This window comes from Uloborus diversus, chromosome 5 (assembly GCF_026930045.1).
Source record: "Uloborus diversus isolate 005 chromosome 5, Udiv.v.3.1, whole genome shotgun sequence".
Lineage (NCBI taxonomy): Eukaryota > Metazoa > Arthropoda > Arachnida > Araneae > Uloboridae > Uloborus > Uloborus diversus.
In genome coordinates, this window is record NC_072735.1 from 175,574,145 (window position 1) to 175,596,797 (window position 22,653).

The following is a 22,653-nucleotide window of genomic DNA, read 5'->3' on the forward strand; positions in this document are numbered from 1 at the left end:
CAGATTTATATCATGCATGCACATAATTAGTTCAAAAAATAAGTAAAAGAAAATTATAAAAAAGTCTCGTATAACACGATTTCAATACTATACGGTACGAGTTAACCGTGTTATACGAGGGACACCTGTATACCTTTAGTTTCAAATGTTCGATATGTGAACCTTTTGTTGCGAAACAAACATCTAATCTGCAGCCAGCTCTCTCCACACACCGAGGGATTTCACTTTATGGATTTCCGTCAAAGACACTGTTTATCGACTCCCAATGCCGAAAACACTACAAAAACTTCAAGAACGCATTTTTGCGTCATTACGGATCATTGAAAGTGATATTCCAAAATGTGTGGAACAAACTGGATTACAGGTTAGATAATGTCGTGCAACAAAAGGCTCCGAAATTCAGCATTTGAAATTGAACACAATGAGCTCTTACAATGCACATTTGTGCAATCGAATTTCAATCGGGAAAGTAATAGAAATATTTATCTTTAAACTCTTGTATCACTTATAGTAATATGCGCACTAATTTCGAAAATAAGATTTTTTGAAATCGGGTCCCATGTTTCTGCTCAGCCTGCATATTGGGACAAAACACATGAGTAAATGGGAAATATATTTCTAAAAAAATAATTAGAATCCTTTTTCGATGAGAATTTCACCATTATTAAAGAGCTTGCTGGCAGCTTTGGGTTTGGCTTGAGCGTGAATTTGTACAACAGCAAATTGAACTTTGCTGTAAGCATCTGAAACAATGCAGTTTTTCACCATAGTTGGCTGTCGCCTATCGCAACTTATTAGAGCCAAAATTCACGTTTATAGGAAGCAAGGCAGCTCGATCATACTGAGGCACACGGGAAAGTTTTTCCATTTGCACAAACTTCTATATTTGGTTCACCAGGAGCCAATAACTTCAATGTATGCATATTCTATGGCTTACTACATTACACGAATTATCAAAAAAAAAAAACTTTAGAACTCTTTCCTGATAGATTGAACAGAAAACACCTGCAGAAAAATAGAATAAATAACTTTACTTTCGTTATTCCATTCACAAAAATGTTTGGTATAAAACATGTTGGGCAATTACGTCGACCTATCTTATATTGATTGACATGATGTTTCTCGTTATTGAATACTGCATTACAATGCACTTATTTCGAATTCCCACGTTTCGTATTTAGCTTAAAATAAGAACGAAAGCAACTGGAGACTTTGGTACGAGATAGGGACAGCTCTACGTTTTGTCGGTTTTGTATTTTACAGTGAAATATATGAAGAAAATTATTATCTTCCATTCTCTGTACAAGAACTAGGTATCTCTAGGTTCATTCCCACAGTACTTGGCTGTCAAATGTCTCGAACGTATCACTACATTTCGAAAATTTTATATTTTCATTGAAAAAATACAAATGAAAGTTTAAAACAATAGAAAACTTCGTTATTTTCATTTTTACAAGGAAAAGACATAATTATTTCGAGATTTCGAGTTATGTACGAGACATTTCAGTCAAATATTGCGTAAAAACCCTCCTACAGGTACTATATACGATGTTGAAGGAAGAGCTATAACTGGCTACAGTGAAATTTTACGACATTGAAATTGATTTCATAGGAGCAAAATCTAACATAATATTTAATAAAAAGATAAAATATTTGAAAATGAATGAATCCCCCCTCCCTTCACTTAAAGTCAATATTGAAGTGATATAATCTTTTGATACTTACTCTGTCCCACAACAACTAGGGTAAATTTGGCGATGCCTTAAAGAACAGTGAATTTATCGTATATGCGTAGCAATAATATAAATAATAGTGACGTATATGTGATAAATATACATTATAATATAAGATATTGTGAAATTTTGTATGATTGTAATAAAACATAAATATCAAAAGTATCTATTATGTTGCTTTTAAATGCAATAATGGTATAAATATAGTGTTGAACGGTGAGGGTCTTTGGGGTATGAAAAAAAAGATTAAAAATTTGTTTTTTTTTTCCTAGTTTAATATTTACACCTTATTATAGGGCAATATAAATTGCCAATTTTTTAAAACTCTATCTATACAGATTTAGTGCCCTCGGCATTTTGGTGTCCTGGGCCGGTGCCCTATGACTTAATCTGGTCCTGGAGCTGTTACCATCCAACACCGAAGTCTCCAATCACGAAAAATACTTTTAAAGGAGTTAACGTTTCTAGAAGTTGCTGGCACCTGGGTTTTTTACTCTCAGTGTAGCATTTCACTGGCATAATCCTTCAGTTTAACGCACACAATTTTACTTACAGACACGAGGGTTGAGTAGGCACACAAAGAGCCGCTAGGAAGTTGGCTCCGTTGAGGCAGTAGGGATTGCCGCGAAAAGGACCTCCATGGGGCTGCGTTTCCGTTCAGGGCGCAGAAGCACACCTCCGCAGACAGCCCCATGTCGGGGGCCCTTGTCATGCGGCCTCCTTGGGCTCGGTAGTCATTCTCTTGGCCATCTCGGCGAGCACTTCCTTGAAGATGACCGCGTCAATGTTTTGTCCGAGCATGTACACCAGGAACCAGTCGCCCACGGACCCGCGTCGCACCACAGTGTGCAAGTGGTCCAGATGCACGATGCGGAATCGCATGTTGAGCAGATGCACCCTGACCAGTGGGCAGGCGGCGATCACAACGCGAAACACCAGAACCGCTCCCGTGAGCACGGAGAGTATGATGAACCAGAACCACAGGAAGATGTATATCTTCTCGTTGATGACGTTCAAAGGCAGCACACACAGCGCGTCGTGCACTTCAATGTTTCCCGAGGCACCGTACTTGTGAAAGCGGCACTTGGTGACTCTGGGGAAGATGCGGATCATGGGATCGGTGCGCATTTCCTGGTCCTTCTCGCTATAGCGAATCACTTCGATACCGTAGCTGAGGAATTCGCCCTCGAAGAAGCGATCCATCAGGAAGAGCTGACCCACCACGTTGGCGAACGCCATAGCTTCGCAGAGGAAGTAGCGCAGAGCGTACCAGTCATGCTGTCTCAGACTACCCATCAGGTAGTCCACCAGCAGTTTCTTCTTCTGCTTCTTCTCCTGCTCGCTGCACAGTCCGATGTCCAGGTCCATGGTCAGGGCCCGGATCTTGCCCCCTTCCCACACGCGCCACAGCCAGCGCGGGACGTAGAAGAGCGCGGCCTGGAAAAACAGCGTGAAGCAGACCCACTGGTAGTACTTGTGGTATCGGAAGAGCTTCTCGTCCTGGGTCGAGTCGATGCCCGGGTGGGGTACCTCCTTGCCCACCTCCTTCCCGTGGGCCGAGGGGACGGTGTAGGTAGTGTGTATCCAGCAGAACGTGTTGATGACCGACTCGGGCACTTCCCCGCTGTGTATGCAGTCGATGGGCTCCCCGACGAACTGCTTGGTGGTGACGATGACGCAGAAGGCGATGAGCACCACGACCGTGACTGTGTAGTGCAGCCGGAAGACGTTGTTGTCTGTGTGAACCCTGCTGATCTTCAGCAGGCCCTTCAGGCTGCGCAACACCTCGAGCATGCCTCCTGAGGAGGCCGTGTCTTGGCTCGAGTCGGACCCGAGCCGAGCCCGCCGAGTCCTCGGGGGTCGCAGGGGCCGAGCGTCGGGGGAGTGGCCAACAATGGTGGATCCGGTGGCACCAGGAGGGGGAGATAGGGGGGCTCTCCGCTTCGTCGGCAGGAGGCACCGCGTCTCGTCCTCAGGTGCGTCGAACGAGACCCCCGACTTCGCCCCCTGCTGCGACGGCGGGGCGCATGGCGGCTCGGGGAGCTGCTTCGGAAGACTGGGAGAGTTTGGAAGGTTCCCGCGGTCCGCTGAGAACTGTTCCGTTTTCTTGCCTGGAGCAGTTCGAATTCGTATGATATGTTTGACGGTCAGCTTCGTTGGCAGTGTGCTGGGAGGCGGGTCACACTGCGACAACGATTGCAATCATGGAACCGCTGGAACCGAAAACTTTTGACGCTCTAAAAGTCAGAAAACGTCCTCCGAAATTTTGAACAACTGGATTTCAGAATTTGGAACTGAAGAATTTTGAAGTGCCAATATTCGGAATATGTTCGCTGAAATTTTGAGTTATTTATACTTTTATATCACAACTTAATTTTATTTACCGACTGATTTTTTTTGCCGAAATAAATATTATTACTATGCAGATATTTCAGAGAAAGAGTAAGTTTATCGTAACATGAATAAAAAAACAGCAGGATTTATTGGCACTAAATGACTTTACTGAGCTTAATTTAATACATTTAGAATCGTTGTTAATTTTAAAAACGAATGTAATAAATCTTTTAATCCCTTAAATACTTTAGATAATTTATGATTATCGAATAAAAATTCTTTTATAGCTTATTCTGCAGTTTGAAAAATTTAATTTATATTTTAATCAACCAAAATTTTGTTCGAATTCTTCCAAATTTTTTCAGCTCTCCGATTAAGATGTAAATTTAAATATCCCTCTCTATATATAGCACCCTACTTTCCTTACACTCCTACAGAATTACGATTGCACTATTATTCCTACGATTCTCCTTTCTCACAGTTCCGCTCACCCTCTCAACACAAGATTCCAGGCACATACCGAACTCTCTCATAATGCTTCTTTACCTGACATTTTCTGACCCCCTCGCACAGAACAACCGCACTGAACTTTCGTCGCTCCGTCGTCCGCTCAGAGCACGGGGCACCGCCCCTGCCGCGTTCGCCCATTTTCCTTCTACTCCGGGGCGCAACTGCCGGATGGGGGTCCAGTTTGATCGCCGAGCATCGACGACTGTAGCCCTTCCCAGCGGTCGGGGCATCTGGCGACACGTGATGCGCGTGCGCGCGCGCGCCCCAACTTTCGGTTTCGGGCGCCCCCCGCCCCAGGTCCCCCTCCCTTCCGACCGCAAACTCCCCGGAACGGCTTTTCAGGAGCGTCCCCTGCTGGCAAAAATAAAGCAAAAGCTCTTAACGGATTAGAGCATTCTTTGGTTGTGGTAGATGATGTGAGATAACGTTGGCTTTATGATGCATAAACCCTTTGGCTGAGGACTGACTCCGTGCCTTCTCCGCTTAGAAACGGGACGCGACCCCCTCCTTTGTAAGGGTTTTCAAAACCCCCAAGAGGTGAAGTATTTATTTTGTAATTGAAGCATTTTGAATCAAAACAGTTCAATTCATTTTTACTAACTTTACAGGGGAGACAGAATATTTTACGTTGTGCCCACTTAAATGCTCCATAAGATTCTTTTCCTCCGAGCCTTTATTTATTATTTATTTATTTTTTTTAATGAGCAGTTTGAAAAAAAAAGTATTCTTCGTTTTTTTCTTTTTCTTTTTTTTAATTAGCAGTTTGAAAAAGAAGTATTCCTTGTTTTATTTTGGTTTTTGTTTTTTTTTTAAATTAGCAGTTTGAGAAATAAGTATTCCTTGTTTTATTCATTTATTTTGTAATTAGCAGTTTGTAGGTAAGGTTTTTTTTTTTTTTTTTGGTAAATGAAGCACTTTGTATCAAAAGCAGTTCAATTCATTTTCATTAACTTACAGGGGAGACAAAAAAAGTTTTAGGTTGTGCCCCCTTAAATTTTCTCACAATATTATTTTCTTTCGAGAAACATTCGGTGTACACTTTATTCTTGTTTTTTTTATTATTATTATTATTTTTTTAATTACCAGTTTTAAATTTTTTATGGATAAAAATGACATGAGTTGATTTTGTGATAACCGGATTTTGAGTAAACCGGGTTTTGACACCGGTTTTCGACCGATTAAGTTTGATTCCTTCCATTTCACTTTGAGGCTGAATAGTACAGACCATAATAGTGATAATACTTGTGAAAAATCATGAATTTACCTGGTTTTTACTCAAAAATCCTTAATTAAATTATACAAGACTGAGGGAGTGATTATATGAAATTTTGCATCTTTATTTGTATAATGATAACATGGATCTGGAAAGCAATTCGTAGAAAACTTTCTGTTGAATTCCATTTTTGAGCTGTTTCAGAAACAATTGGGCATGCTAATTTCAAAACTGAAGTTAATTTTCTTCTCTCACGTTAGGTTACTATTATACTCCTTATGTGAATGGTACCAAACTTTCCAAGGGAGAGCGCGTATCACAGGAAATTCTACAGCTCTCCTATTGGGCGAACAAAAGCTTTTTTTAACTGAAATAAAATTTATTTTTCGAGATATTATTATTTGAGTCAGATTTTAATTCATTTTACTTTCATGGCATCAAATAAAGGGTCACTGAGGAACGTATTTAATAATTTCGTGCTCATCAGTAACACAAAAAGAGTTGTGTTTTTTTTACATTATGAAAGCAAAATTTCATGCTTGTTGCTAGCCTTAAAATATTTCTTTTTTTCCAAATGTTCTCTGTATTTTGTGCCTTTGTACCTTTGTACCCATGGACATATAAAAAATGATAATATATAAATAGGTCTGAGGAACTCAATTATACTCAATACATTTTCATTAGCCATTTTATATTGAAATGCTTCAAACATCCATTGAAAATAACATTAAATGAAAAAATCCAACAGAAATTAAACTTTGAAAATTAATCAAAGGTTTTCTCGATTTTTTTAATTTTCCTTAACATCAGTTAACTCTTTTAAAAAGTTTTACTCTTAAGAGAGTTAATGATGCTATGAATAATTAATGTGTTTTGAAGCAAAAAAAAAAATACTAGCTTCTTGATAGTATGGCGCTCTATGTACCTACATAATAACTTCCATTAATATGCAAATTGAAACCTTTACGAAAATTAACCCCATTACAAAAAACTCAGTTTAGATAAATCAACAAAAATCTTAAAAAGTCGACTTCAAATGAAAACAGGTAAGATTGACGGTCTGTAGATCCTAGAACAGGAGTGGGTTACCTCAGCACTATATCTTCAACCCCTACTTCAAATTCATCATCATTGTTAAAAGCAAATTTTAGACGTTGATGACATGGCACCGTTGAAGACTCAGATGTGACCGAAGAAGACTAAAAATTGCCGTCCGTGGGTACACATGGTTTGTGTCCTTGCGTACAAAGTTACGCCATTTTGGTTTAGCAAGACAGTCACATTGACAGGACCGCCGTTTTACATCATAAAAAGTCAGAAACAAAACCTTCAAAATATAAGGAATCATGATACCTACAACAAAAATTAATAATATAATCCACGACGGACGAAAAAAAAAGAAATTGCTCATGTTTTTTTTTTACTTAGATGCTACTAAAACCGAAAAATGGGATAGAATCTTAAATATTCGTTTGATGGCGTTGAAACTTCCTGGGGTACTGGAGAGGGCTGTGACATACACGTTGAACCTCAACACTAGGATCTCTCTCGACGATACCCGGAATTTCCCGACCAACGTCTGTAGGTACAACCGTCCGTGGATGCAGCACAGCAGCTTCCCCTACCATGGATTCCCAAAGTGGGTGGCCACGGCACCCTGGATAGAGGCGAGGAGTGCTGCGAAGTCTCCACTTTATCAGTAGAAATGTTCTAGTACTTCAAAGAGTACCGCGAATCGAAAAGGTTTCAGAACTCCTGTTTTTTACAATACATGTTTAAAACGAGCTGATGTGTGCATCACATGACTTCCTTTTACGCCAATTTAATGGTAATAGTGCCTTGGAGTAAGCAAGGAAACACTAAATATTTTCATCCCTAGTTTGTAGCAAACCGAAGCAAAAAAAATGTTTTACATAGATTTATTTTCCCATTATTGGCAATTTTAATGTGATTCACTGGTTAAATGTCTAAAAACTGCCAATAGTGGCAGAATTGAAACCAGGTTTAAAAAAAAAAAAAAGCCAAATTTGTTTCTAAGTTGGCGGCAAAACTTGGCGACCAAAACCTTTCAAAATATCGCGAAGTGTCCGCCAAATGATAGCACCACTTGAGTTTGCATCGAAATTAACGATGATTTCCCCTCAAAAAGGTGTAAAAGACCGCTTTTGAAACATCCGAAAGCAAACAAAAGGGAAGGTGCACAACTAGACCCTACTAGGAGTCTATTTACCAAATTTCAACTTTTTACGGCATGCCGCTTTTGAATTATGCGAGATACATTCGCACTTGCGCACATACATACGTACATATGGACGTCACGAGAAAACGCGTTGTAATTAACTCGGGAATCGTTATAATGGATATTTCGGGCATCTATAGGTTCTTAAGTTTAAAGGCACGTGTGATCGGGTCGAAAAAAAAACTCTACATTCATTTGGGGGTGAGCAAAATGGAAATTAAGGCCGATTTTTGAGTGAAATTTTTTTTGCGAATACAATACTTTTTCGGTAAAAGTAAGTAAAAAGCAAAGGATAAAAAGTTATAAAATTTTTTAGAACTTAAAAAAATTCACGCATTATATTATTGTAACCTAAAGGGCTGCGAAACTGACTCAAATCCGTTTTTTTTCTTTATCTCAGTCTTAATGTTTTGGGAGATATCTCTTAAAGTAGTACTTTCCCTAATTTGAGTCACTAATTACCAAAGAATTGCTAGCTAATTTTTGAACGTCGCCATAGTCTTACAGTTTATTTAGTTTTACCCTTTAAAAATGTTTTAACTTTTGTGAATGCCGTAAACTATTTTTTAACAAAACTATAAAAAAATTACAATAAGAGAATTATATATCGATTTTTATAAAAAATTTAGACAATGTCAAAAGTCATGTACCGTTTCTAAAAAATTTTTACATATTTTATTGCTGTTCAATGGGATGAGGTTGTGACAGCAGGGGGTAGACTCCACCAAATTAACTGTGACATAACTACAGGAGGTAGGTTGTTGTTTTTGTTACAGATGGATGGATGGAAGGTTCAAAATTGGCAGCACTCTACTTTATCTTTCACGTTACTTAATTTAACCTCACTGAATTGGTATTGGCGCATATGATGCGACGCACTCTCATCCTAAAGTCACCTCATTCGACGTTAATAAATTATACTACTTTTATTAAAACACCATTGAAAGGAAATTTAATGCTGTAGGCTTTCTGTAACAACGTTTTTTCTTTTCTTTGAATGAACTTTTTGAAAAAAGTCCTTTTTAGTTTGGAAAAAAATTCAGGTTAACTTATGAGCAATGTTTTTGTGTGTGTATTTTTTTTTTTTTTTTTTTTTTTTGAGTAATCACGAATAGTTTATTAAGCTCACTTAACCGAGGTTGATGTTACTGTGATTTTTCAGATAATCATGACGACGAGAATAAGTGTAGCTCGTTGTTTTAATATTTATTAAGAAGGCAAAATTTCGCCGCCGTGGTTACGAATCTTTGCGATCATTCAAGACTTAACTTAAGCAAACTTTACTTTTTAAAAGGGAGTGGTGTAAAATTACGCTTTTTCAGCAAAAACATCAATAAAGAAGAACTTAAAAAGCAAAACTTTATCCAAATACAAAATTTTCTATTAAAATTTCAATAAAGCAATTTTTCGAAAAACATTGCTTATAAGTTAACCTATTTTTTTTTCCAACTAAAAAGGACTTAAAAAAAAAAAAAAAAAAAAAAAAAAACAGATGATTAAAAAAAAAAAAAATTACTAATCCCAATTAATTCACATTGATAAGAAATAAAAATGCCACACAGGTACACACTGTAAAGTTAACCTTTATAATAAGTGAAAATAGCCAGATAATAATGAGATAGCCATAATAACCAGATCTTTATCACCACATCCTAATAACTATTTCTTCTTGTTATGGGTATGCCTCGTGTTATCTAATCTAGAAAATCACCAGTCATAGTATGAAGAGTGCAAATGTTTTATCCGTTTCCATTCCAGACATTTATAGAAACAAGAAACTCAACGAGTAGGGTATATTCAGTAAATTACCGCCCATTAGTCAGGGCTAAAGCAGAAATACGTGAAATACACAACGAGTAGGGACCTATCGCCATCTGTGATTGCGAAAAACATAATTTGAATTCAAGACGTCAAAATTCAAACAAATGTTTTAATTAATTCATTTATTTATTTTGTAATAAGTTGATGAGATTATAAAATGCGTATTTTTCACTTTCATATTTTTTCATCACATAGTATGTAGTAGCTGCTGCAAGAGCAAATCTGATGGCAAACAGCAAAGCCTTTGAGCTATCCATCTGAAAACAGAGACATACTCAATTTTTATTTCTTTTTTTTTTTTTTTTCCCTTTCTTTTTCAGCCAGCTTTACAATTACAATTCTGAGAAAAGTTGAATTTATTATTGAAAAAATCTAATTTGCTGAGCTAACGTGTATTTTATAGGTTGTGTGTCGGTTATATAATTCAAAAGTTTTATATCTCTGATGAAAAGTATTCCCTTAGGATTATTTGTTTGAGTATTATTTGGTCTCTATGTCCGATATTAGGTATTTGATCGTTGTAGTACAAAAATCAATTCGCCCCATTTATGATACTCATTCCCGACTATTTTCGTCTTACTCTATATTTATTGGTCAGCAACACATTAAAAGGTCTTCTGGGGACCATTAGCTGACTAGAAAGCAGCACTCTTCCGTTTGCAGAAATAATATGCGAGTATTGACGAGTGTGCTTCTATTGCTGTGTGGTTAAATTCTGAATAAGACTACGATGAATGGTGTTATTTACTTTTCCCTCTATTCATCGAACTGGATGTAGTCGGAAAATCATAAACAAATCAAACAATGCAGAAAGTTTTGGACATCCATGTATGACAAGATTGAAACACTGTGTAAAACAAGTAGGTACTAATATTAAATTACAAATTTTAAAAACCCCGAACCTGACTGCCGACCTCATATTAAGGTGTTCTTCTCGAGTCAGGACAGCTATAAAATTTAAATTCAGTTGATTTTTTTTATAGATGACATGGGAAGAGAGAAAAAGAAAGGCAATTCCATCCTAGAAATATTTGCTAGCCGCAAAAAGCAGAATTAAAAGGAAAAACTAAAAATCCTTTTAAAAGCTTTTTTTTTTTATCATAAGATGAATTTAAAATATTTTATTTGTTAACAAATAAAAACTAGCAACGGATAAAAATTTGAAATCATTGAGCTTTTTTCCCTTGTCGGTCAACAATATCAACGTTAACAATCATGTGAATAAAGGCTTACATACAGTAGCTCCCAAAAGTCTTCGTACACCTACGACTTTCAACGAAATAGGCCCCAAATCATTGGTTAGAATTAATATTTCGGAATAGGTATTTAATTATAAGGTCTATGATCAATGTTTAACAAAATTGCATGAAAAGTTTTTAAAAAATATTAAAACTTATTTTTTTAAAAATCAAAAACCGAAAGGTGCCGGAAATTTTATCTCACAAAAGTCTTCGTACACTTTATAAAATGTCTATATATTATTGAATAATCTAACTTTTGATTAAGTTATTAAGTAGTAGAATATCATACAGTATTCATAACACCTTTTAAACGTCTGGGAATAGATTTCATTCTTTTTCTTTCTTTTTTTAGCGTAATTTCTGAGTAAGTGTTCTACCACACTTCGAGTATTACTATTTCTAGCTCTATTTTCGTTTTAAAGCCCTATTTTCGTAATCTAGCCTCCAGATATCTCTAAATACGTTACATTAAGTTACAATCTGGAGATTGAGGGGGTAGTTTATAAACTTTAGGACAATTTTCGAGGCACTAGACGCAAACGTTGAAAACCGTGTGCTTCTCATCGTTATCTTGATAAAAAATAAAGTTGTTTCCAATAACCAAATTTTTGGCTAAGAGTTCAAAATTGGTTTTTAGAATATTTAAAGGAACAGCATGATTCATTATTTCATCAAAAAATTACAAACTACCAAGTCCCGATGCTGATATGCACCCTCACACTAAAACACCTTCACCGTCCCAATTAACTGATCCAACTAAGTTCTTAAGATTAAGTTCCTAATTTTTTCGTCTATTTACAGTCATACAACAATTTAACCAAAAATGTTGCATTCATTTTTATCTGTAAGTAAGACATGATTCTAAACTGTTTTTAGCTTATTTATCATTGATTTTGGGACAAAAAGCGTAAGCTTTCTGTTTTTCGCACGACCAAGAAAATTTCTGCGGGAAGAGGTCCCATTTAATCCAGCTAATCAAATAACTTGGCGAACAATTTTAGGTTAAAATTAAATGCAAAATGTTTCATTTAACTCTGCAGAAACTTTTACAGTACTCAAATGTGTATTTTTCATAAATTTTGTAACTTTAAATCTACGATCACGTTTTGTCAACTTTGCCAGTTGACCCTTTCTTACCTTGATTTCGGTCCGATTCCTTTCTTTAAAGCATTTTATCAATCACTTTATTATACAAACAAACAAATTAACTAATTTAGAGCCATTTCAAACCAATTTACCACTACAGTGGGAAAAATATTCAAATTTTGAATGGCGTTCGCGGTTTTTTACGAATACCAGCCATTTTACAGTAATAAGCAATATATTAAGGAATAAATAAGCAAAAAATTAAAGCCAAATGACTTATAAGGGTCTACACAATGCAAAAATATTAATAAAACGGCATATCATAATTTTAATCATGAATTTATTCGAAAATATTTGAGTGTACGATGACTTTTGTGGCGTGTTATTTCTCTGTTTCTTCGTTTTCTGATCCATTTCAAAAAGAAGATCCGTCAATATTTTGAAAAAAACCAATGGGTTACATTTAGAATGACATAGGAATGATGTGAAAAAATATTGGACTTTATATTCGAATTCAGTTTTGAGTTATTTTGGTTTTACTAAAAAATTTCAAAGTGTACGAACACTTTTGGGAGCCACTGTACATTGCATTTGAAGCCTGCTAAAAACGGTTATATAATTCCAGTTCTATATAACTGTGAAGTTCCAAGCTATAGTTGGGGCAAACTAACCCTAAGCTACGCAAGTTCTAATAACAGCATCACGTGACTTCCTTTTACTCCAATTTTATGTCATTTGCCCATTATCGGCATTTTTAATGTGATTCAATAGCTTACTCTCTAAATATCACCAACAGTGGCCAAATTGAAACCAGATTTAAAAATTCAAAAAGAATCGCCAAATTTGTCGCCAAGTTGGCGACAAAACTTGGCGATCAAAACGCTGGTGATATATCGCCAATTTTCCGCCAAATTATAACACCACTTGAGTTTACATCGAAATTAACAATGATTTCCCCCAAAAAAGTGGCAAAAAACCACTTTAGAGGCATCCGAATGCAACCAAAAGGGGAGATGCACAACTAGACCTCACTAGGAGTCTACGTAACAAATTTCAACTTTCCAGGACATACGGTTCTTGAGTTATGCGACATACATATGCACATACCCACATACGCACATCCGCACATACGTACATACAGACGTCTCGAGAAAACTTGTTATAATTAACTCGGGAATCGTCAAAATGGATATTTCGAGTGTCTATACGTTCTTAGGCACTAATCCACGTGTGATCGAGTCGAAAAAAAAATCAACATTCTTTCGGGGGTGAGTAAAACGGAAATTAAGGTAGATTTTTGAGTGAAAATGTTTTCGCGAATACAATATTTCCTTTTTTGTACAAGGAAGTAAAAAAGAATCATTAAACTTGGTTCGTACGTTTAGGAGCTAAGGGGCCATTCCACGAAAAACAATCGTTTTGTCCCGCACGTGACGCTTCATACATTTCATTCAAAATAGTAGTTTAAAAGAATAATGTACAAAATTTTTCTGCTAAAGAAATCACAAACGTGTGTGTGACTTCTTAATCACAAAATTTCGTAATTACCTTAAAAATTATTTATTTTTTATGAAATAGAGGAACCGTCACGTGTGGACAAAATGACCGTTTTCAGTGGAAAGATCAGATACGCATTTATTATTTTCAACTCTGTTTAAATTATTATTTCTCAACAAATGAAATTTGTTTCCTTTACGTTAGAACCTTACCTTTCAAAACCTACCATTTGTTTCGTCATTGCTATATTAAAAGAGCAAAAATATTAGGCAATGCATAGAGCAAATTACAAGAGGTTTATTTTGGATGCCCCGCACGTGACGCATGCAAATAAATTAAAATTTAAGTAACAAAGGAATATTTTCTTTCGCTTCAAACTTCCAAAATTTTAACTCTGCAAAACCCACCATTGAAGGATTTTCCTTATACAAACTCACAGTTTTCGTCGTATATTTCCCGCCTACTTATAAAGGAGGTACGAAACACCCCACTAGGGTTTTTTTTTTTTTTTTTTGCAAATAAACAGTTTATGTCGGATATTTGCGAAACTTGGCACAGAGGCCCTTTGATGCTCAGGGATTCGCATAGGTTTTTTATGCCTTCTCTGTGGGGGAACCCACTGGAAAATTACCCATTTAGGGAGGGGTGGACCAGAAATTACGTAAAACGGAATGCTTGGACTCATTAATTACAATGATCAGATTTTTGGAATTTAAAAAAGTCCAAAGAAGATCCATCCAATTTTAAGCCATAAAAGGGCTTTTTTCTACACGTTAACAAGAAGTTTTACACTATTTTTCTTTCTTTTACTTAAGCGCGATTGTTGCACACGCGAGATTTTGTGTGAAGTGTGATTTTGTCATTTGAGAAAACTTTCTATTTTCGAAGTAGACCAAGCTGGTAATTGCTATAAACTTTTCGAAACAATGAAAGTCTGATTTATTATATTTTTAGCTTTCGAATGTATTCTGAAATTTCATAAATTAATTTCAGTGAAAGATTCAACTTCAAAATAAATTCAAATACTACTTTTAAAATGTATATTGTGCTACAAAAAGAAATTTGTTTTCGTGCAAAAATTAGAGCATTCACTTGTAATAATTTTACTTTTAGAATTAAAATCCTTCTATTTTTGCAAAATACTCTCACAAAGTCAATAAAGAGTTAGGGTCACACGGGTCAATTATGGGTCACTCTCTTTCCGGTGTAAATAATGGTCACTAACTTTTTACTGTTAAAAAATGTTTTTGCAAAAAAACCTAAATTATGCTAAGTCGTCCTTAAACATTCAATTTTCCTATACTAAGGTCAAAAACAATGCAACAGTGAAGTAAATAAGAGAGAAAAAATATTTTTCATACTTCTATAAAAACATCTTCAAAAAAGATTGCCTTGGAAAATCATGATTTTTTTTTCAAGATTCGTGTCGGTGAAACACTGTTGAAGGAATAATTTTGTTGGTGTTGTTTTTTAGTAGCAAATGGTCTAAACTTTTCATACCCACATACCTTTTTTCTTCTTAAAAAAAAAAAGTTAGCATACAAGTATGCTGATTTATACCCCAGTTTAATGGGTAATTCTAGATCAGTATACTTTCTGATATTTTAGATGTTTCTCTTATTTATTTCTATCTAAATAATATAAGCATTAACTTCAAATAATCCTTTTCTGTGCTAAACTCTCTCTTAAAAAGAAATTTTAATGCTCCAAGTGCAAAATTTACTTTATTATCTTCAATTGCTGTCCTTTTGGCTAGAAAATCAATTTCAGCTTTGAAGATACAGTGCTGGTAAAAAAAAAAAAAAAAAAAATATTGCATCACTCGCATTTTTACAACAATGGGATTATTCGAGAAGTTTTGGTCGACCGATTAACGATTAATGTATGTGAAATTCTGCAAAACTTATGAAATAAACATTCAACTGCAGGAATCCGATAATTTTTTACGTAGATCGGGGCTGTTTCCGGGCCAAGGCAAACTGCTGTCCCCATTCTCAATTTTCCATTTCTGAAACTGCGTGTGAGTTTAGAGAAAAGAAAACTACTTAACCCCACGTCAACTCAAGTCTAATGGCAGGATAAAGGTTTTTAAATTGTTACTTATCAGTTTTGCCCTATGGCACGGAGCAGAATCATACTGGAAAATGACGTTTGGAACTGAAGTAAAGTGATCCCGGATAGTAGGAAGCAATGTCTCCTCCAAAATGCCAATATACACCTGAGTGTTTACTGTTCCTTGCACAAAGTGAAGCCCACCAACTCCTTGATCAGAAATACATCCCCAAATCATCTGAGGTACGGGATGCTTGACTGTCTGTTGAATGCAGTCGGGATGATATTCCTCTCTTTTGCGGCGCGGGTGATGGAATTTTTTTTTACCACCACTGTAAACTATGTCAGCATGGAATTATGGCACACATCAAAAACCAAAATAAGCAACAAATCACTTGAATACCAAATAAGGAGACGAATTCGATAGTTATAACAAATCAAACTCGCTTGTCTATCTTGTAACTGCAAGAGAAATCGAATTCATAAATGTAGTCAATGAGAAAAACCCTGCTTGCAAAAAAATAAAAGTATACCTCAACAAGCTGTATAGACAGCACCTAAATGCAAAATGAGCTTATTTTGGAATTGTTTATAACAACGACAAAAAGAGGGAAGAATTTGCAATAACACAATTACACAAGAAGTTCTGTCTAGAGCTAGACGAGCCTACTTTCCCGTATACCCATACTACTTTCTAGTACCTGATCAATATTCTCAAAAATAGCTAAAATCGCAAATGTTTTCAAACATATTTTTAAAATACTTTAAGCTGATTTCTAGGAATAAAATATTCCTCACTCATCTAAAAAAAAATTAGATGCGTAAAAAAAAAAAAAAAAAACTGAACAAATAAAATAGCAGCAACTTTTAAACAAAGCAGCTAATACATTTTTTTTCTATTAAAAAAATCTGTAACAGCTTTCAAAACGAAAAAATAATAATTAAAATTAATAAGCTCATTAAAGTAAAAACATCATATCAAAAAAAAATCGTTTCTTTTTCCCTGTTGCCAAAAACAATTTTTTAAATGAATTAATGCACTTACCAAAGTAAATAAAAACAATAAAATGTCAACTTAAAAAAAAAATTTTATTGTCAAAAAAAAAAAAAAATCGTCTGCACATAACTTTATGTAGAAACATAAATGACTTTATTTCACAGTTAAAATAATGGCTGCGGAGTCGGAGTTAATCTCATTTTGGGGTAAAGAAGTCGGAGTCAAATATCTAAGAATCGGAGTCAGTCATTTGTCCTTCGTGTATAAATTTTTGCCAAAGCTACGAAGTCGGGGAGTCGGAGTCCAATTAATTGTCGGTCATAGGAGTCGGAGTCGGAGACAAGTGCCCCTAAATTCTCGGAGTCGAAGTCTGGAGTTTGGCGTCAAGAGCTATTTCCAATAAAATTTGTTTGAAATAAATCCGCCTTTAAGTACGGAATCTACATTGACTTTCAGTTTCCCCGTAGGCGCTAATGTTAAGGGATTTGAACTCTTGAAAATTGAACGGAAAATTGTTCAAATCAAAAAGATATTTTATATGCAAATTTTTCATCAAAAGCTCTTTCCTACAAAGTTTGAAGCAAATTCGGCTCACAGTTCGGAATTGCCTTGAATTTCCCCGTAGGCGCTAATGTTAAGTTTTATTGAACTATTCAAAATTGAACAAAAAATAGTTCAAATCAAGAAAATGGGAATGAGGTGTCCTCGCCAAAATCTTTCGAACAAACAAAAGTTTGTTCAAATCGGATTATTCATTCGAAAGTTATTAGGGGGGGGGGGCAGACAGACAGACCGACAGACATTTTTCCCCATCTCAATACCCTACTTTCCAATTTTTAATTTTTCGATATTTATTTAATTGTTTTATTTATTTTTGCTTTTTTTTTTTTTTTTTTCGCGATATTTTTAAGATGCATTAAGCCTTCTTTCATGCTTTTTTCTTCTTTTTCTGACTTTTACTGGGAAAGTAGGCTAAAAAACAATCTTGTTTTTAAAATGTTAAAAGATGGTGCTATAACCGAATTCATTCCGTACTTGAAAATCAGATACATACTTTGTTGTGTATGATGATAGCGACATATTCTACAATAGGAAAGTAACTTAAATTTTGGACAAAGAAAAATCGGAAATGAATATTCTGGAGCAAGGTGTCGGAAATTTTAATTTGTTCAGGCAAGATATTTCTAGAAGTAATTTGAAACAAGTGTATTTTTTTCAGTCTAGTTAATTGAAATTGAAAAGAAAAATCCTTGCCGTTAGTAGAAACTTTAATGATGGATGTAGCATACAAATATTAAAGAAATTTTTTCACCAAATTGTGGGCTTAGAGCAAAGAGCAATAACCAATTGTAGACGACTAGTAAGAGTAACATCAAATTATTTCAACTATAATGTGTTATTTCTTAGGCATAAAACTTTTTGTCATTAAAAAATTTCTTTGAGGACTTAGAAATGATAATTTAGAATATTTAATTATTTTTGACATGCATTATTATTAAAAAAAGGGGGCGTGACCCATATTTACCCCATCTGTGACCCATAATTGCTCCGATCCGGGGTAATTCCTGATCACTCATTTAATTTAAATAAAATAAATAATAATGTAATTTAAGGTAAAGGAATGGAATAATTTGAATAATTTCTGAACTGTGTAAGCTTACTCCATGCCAAATTAAATCGTTTTATCTTTTAGACCTAAGAAAATATTAAAATGTTATGGTATTTTCACCCATAATTGCCCCGTCTGACCTTACATAACAAAATATGAAATAATATAAAAATATGATTGACATTCAATGCTCATTCATTTTTTAAACGGCGAAATAGACAAATAAAAACGTATATCGGCTAAAATAATTTTCAAAATGAAATGATCGATAGAATTTGCAAAGTAAAAATGAAGAATTGAATTATCTACCTTTCATCAAAATATTTCACATCGAAACTGTCTTTGATTTTCTTCACTCGAGTATCCTTTTAACAACAAGGAACGGATCAAAACTGAAATTGCGCTGTAATTACTTTTAAAATTTGTGGTTCACTGACAATTATTCAAATCCAAACTAAAATTCGAGAAAGAACATAAAGAATTGTTTCGATTCAAAAAAAAAAAAAGAGAGATCGTTTCATTTTTAAGTGATGCCAGATATCGTCTGCTATAATTATCCTGTTGTTCTTCCATTTAAAACATTTTGCATTAATTATTAGAGCAAACTTTTAAACAGTACTGTGTGTCCATGTTTAAAACAAGAATTCATTTCATATTTCTAAAAATTGAGCAACATAATAATGATACACTAAAATAGTTCCTTCTTACTTTTGTTTCTCAATATTTCTAAATGATAAATACTAAGGAATTATGCTCACATTTTTTCTCATTTTACTTTAGCATCGAAATATGTTTTGGCAACACAAATAAATGAACATTAAATTTGAATTCAAATATATTCTCAATTCCAGTAAACTATAGGTGGCGTTGCAATCTCTGGCTGATGGTGGCTGAAAGAGGTAAAACAAACAAATGCCGTATCTTATAACCTGCCTTTAAGCTTAGTGAATGACAGTATTTTTTTCATCGTGTTTATGTTGGGTTTTCTTTTCTATCCTTTTTGAACTGCACTACACTACAAACTGTTTGAAGCCTATATTTTTCCACAAAGGAAAAGAGGTGGAATGAAATGTTTTACCTCTTTCAGTAGTTTCTTAAATACATGCAAGGTTGCGTATTCAAGCTCTAGAATTGTGAATCAGTTAAGGTTCATTTCCATGAAACTGGGTTTTTTTTTTTTTTTTTTTTTTTTGAACTCATGGCATACAAAAAAATAAAAGTGGGTGAAATCGTTGATATATTTTGATAGATGTATGAAATGACCTTCTACAAAATATTTAAATAAACTAGCTACGTCGCCCGGCTTTGCACGGTTCACCTCGAAAATAAAAGTTATGTCAAGTGACGCGAGTTCAACACTCAGGCTTAAACCAAAAAAAAAGTCAATGGAATTTTGCGGAAGATTGCGGAAAACCCTCCAAAAAGTAAACATTTTAAATCCCATGATTACAGGAAAAGCCTCAAAACAAAAACAAGAATTTTACCTGTTCATATTCGAGAAAAAAAATGTCAACAGATCTTTTATCTCAATGATTTTCTTCACGCTATACATTTTAATAAAAGCATTGTTGCAGAAAGTTGAGATGAAGCACTGAATAATAATTTGAAAGGAGGAAAGCTTTCGAAAAACAGGGATTTTATGTCGAAATTCAAGTGTCATAATTAATCGTTTTTAATTGATATCTCCGCTAATTATTATCGGAGGATTATGTTAAATAGCCAAACATGAAGACGGGAAGATTACGAATCCATTGATACCTGGTTTGATGGTCAGTTCACTGTCGTTCGGGAGAAGAAGCTTGGACATACATAGATACATAGGTATGCTCAGTTTTTGATTATATAAGAGACTAGCTGCGTCGCCCGGCTTTGCACTACCTCGAAAATAAAAGTTATGTCAAGTGACGTGAGTTCAACACACAGGCTTGAACCAAAACAAACAACAAAAAAAAAGGTCAGTGAAATTTTGCGACAGATTACGGAAAACCCCCCAAAAAGTAAACATTTTAAATCCCCCGCGATTACAGGAAATGCCTCAAAACAAAAACAAGAATTTTTACCTGTTCATATTCGAGAAAAAAAATGTCAACAGATCTTTTATCTCAATGATTTTCTTCACGCTATACATTTTAATAAAAGCATTGTTGCAAAAAGTTGAGATGAAGCACTGAATAATAATTTGAAAGGAGGAAAACTTTCGAAAAATAGGGATTTTCTGTCGAAATTTAAGTGTCATAATTAATAGTTTTTAATTGATATCTCCGCTAATTATTATCGGATGATTATGTTAAATAGCCAAACATGAAGACGGGAAGATTACGAATCCATTAATATCTGGTTCGATAGTCAGTTCACTGTCGTTCGGGAGAAGAAGCTTGGACATACATAGATACATAGGTATGCTCAGTTTTTAATTATATGAGATAGTTTCAAAAATTAAAAAGTTAACATACATTCAGTGAAAATATTCAGAAAAATTTTAGCTTACAATAATTATGAAAATTATAAAAAAGAAATTAAAAATTTTTTTAAAAAGAAACTTAAATTTGTTTTAGGCAATTTTAAAGTTTTCGCAATCAAGAATTGCAGCCAGGTGTACACTCTAAAGTTTCTAAAAGTTGTAACGTTACACAAATTTTACCTATTCGTCTTTTTCATTCGTTTTAAATACAATTCGCAACTCCGGAGCTCAACTACGCTACCTTGCGGTGATTAACAATACTAAAGAAAAAGGTAAAACATTTCATTCCCCGTGTTTTCTTTGGAGTAAATTACAGGCTTCAGACAGTTTATGATGTAATGTAATTTCAGAAGAATAGAAAAGAAAACTTTCCACAAACAGATGAAAAATTACTGTCATTAAAAGCAAGCTATAAGTTACGGCATTTGTTTGTTTTACCTTTTTCATCCGACATTAGACAGTGGCTGCAGCGCCCCTTATAGTATACTGGAGTTGCGACTAAACGTTATTTTTTATTTTAAAGACTGCGAAGAAGTCAACCAGTAGTTATCGTCTGCAGCATTGCTTGTTAAAATTAATTTATATTTTTATTTCAGTTCTAACTTCTTAGGTGGCAACCTTTGGTTTTGTTCCTTATCGTTTGCTTTTTAGATTTTTGTTGGTTGTGGGAAACGTCGCCAAATTAATCGAGTTTCCGTGAGTACATTTTTCACACGCTTTGTACATTGATATCCTGCCACACGCAGACAGTAAAATTGCGTGTTTTTTTTTTTTTTTTTTTTTTTTTTAATTTCTCGCCAAGCCTTTAAATTTGACACTTTTCTTAAAATTTTGGCAGACTTCAAGACTTTATTTCTCGATAACGAGGGTAAAAAAAAAACTTCAATACTAGGGGGCTTTGCCCCCTGCTCACTGCCGCTCACCAACCCCCGAAGATTGCTTCGCAATGTTATTTGTTTCATAAAGATTTAAAGCACCGGTTGAGAAGAATCAGGTTACAATACACGTTGCAATTAGAACAAAATGAAAATCACGCGCCCCTTCCCATAGAAAATAGAGTATCCGTAAAAAAAAAACCTCATTAAACTTGGAGAAACACTGAAATCCCACTCCATCGCGAATACAAAAAGACCTTGTTGAAAATATATATTACAAAATTATTTTAAAAGAAACGCCTCAAAGAGCACCCTTCCCCCACAGACCAGGCTAACATGTACCAAATTTCACAGCTTAAATGAATCTTGAACATTGCAAAATAACCGTTTTGTATATTTGAAAAGTGGCTTTAAAATTCGCTGTCTCAAATAATATATTTTGAACTTCAGTTCAGGGCTTCAACAGAATTCAAACCATTATTGCTTATTTTTGCTAACGTTAAAGACAAGTGATGAAATACCAATTTGGCACATTAAACTTACATAAAACACATTTAAAAATAAAATAATAAAAAAAAATAATTTGAATTTTGACATCTTGAATTCAAATTATGTTTTTCGCAATCACAAGTGTGTGTATGTAGGCGAGTGTGTTTGTGTGTGGGGGTGTAGGGGTATGTGTATGTGTGTGTGTAGGCATGTGTGTTTGTCTGTGTGCTGGCATAAGTGTGTGGGTAGTTGTGTATATGAATGTGCGTATGTGTGTATGTGTGTGTATGTGTTTGTGTGTGTATGTGTTTGTGTGTGTGTATGTGTTTGTGTGTGTATGTGTTTGTGTGTGTGTATGTGTTTGTGTGTGTATGTGTTTGTGTGTGTGTATGTGTTTGTGTGTGTATGTGTTTGTTTGTGTGTTTGTGTGTGTGCGTGCGTGTGTGTGTGTGTGTGTGTGTGTGTAGTTGTGTATGTATGCGCGTGTGTGTAGGAC

General features: G+C 34.9%; 2 protein-coding genes across 2 annotated transcripts in view; one reads left to right on the plus strand and one right to left on the minus strand.

Moving 5' to 3' along the window:
- Positions 1 to 2,441: 2,441 nt before the first annotated feature.
- On the minus strand, positions 2,442 to 3,527 carry LOC129222428 (innexin shaking-B-like). Its single transcript, XM_054856941.1, has one exon. It carries the CDS (start codon positions 3,525 to 3,527, stop codon positions 2,442 to 2,444), a length of 1,086 nt encoding a protein of 361 aa, XP_054712916.1.
- The window catches only part of LOC129223285 (uncharacterized), a 34,162-nt gene continuing 15,034 nt past the window's right edge, over positions 3,526 to 22,653 (plus strand). Inside the window, exon 1 of the mRNA XM_054857851.1 lies at positions 3,526 to 3,806. Within this exon, the coding sequence (XP_054713826.1) occupies positions 3,526 to 3,806 (281 nt within the window). The remainder of the gene's footprint in view (positions 3,807 to 22,653) is intronic.

Excerpts from the sequence above, each read along its gene's own strand:
- LOC129222428 (XM_054856941.1), bottom strand. The coding sequence starts at position 3,527 with ATGCTCGAGGTGTTGCGCAGCCTGAAGGGCCTGCTGAAGATCAGCAGG.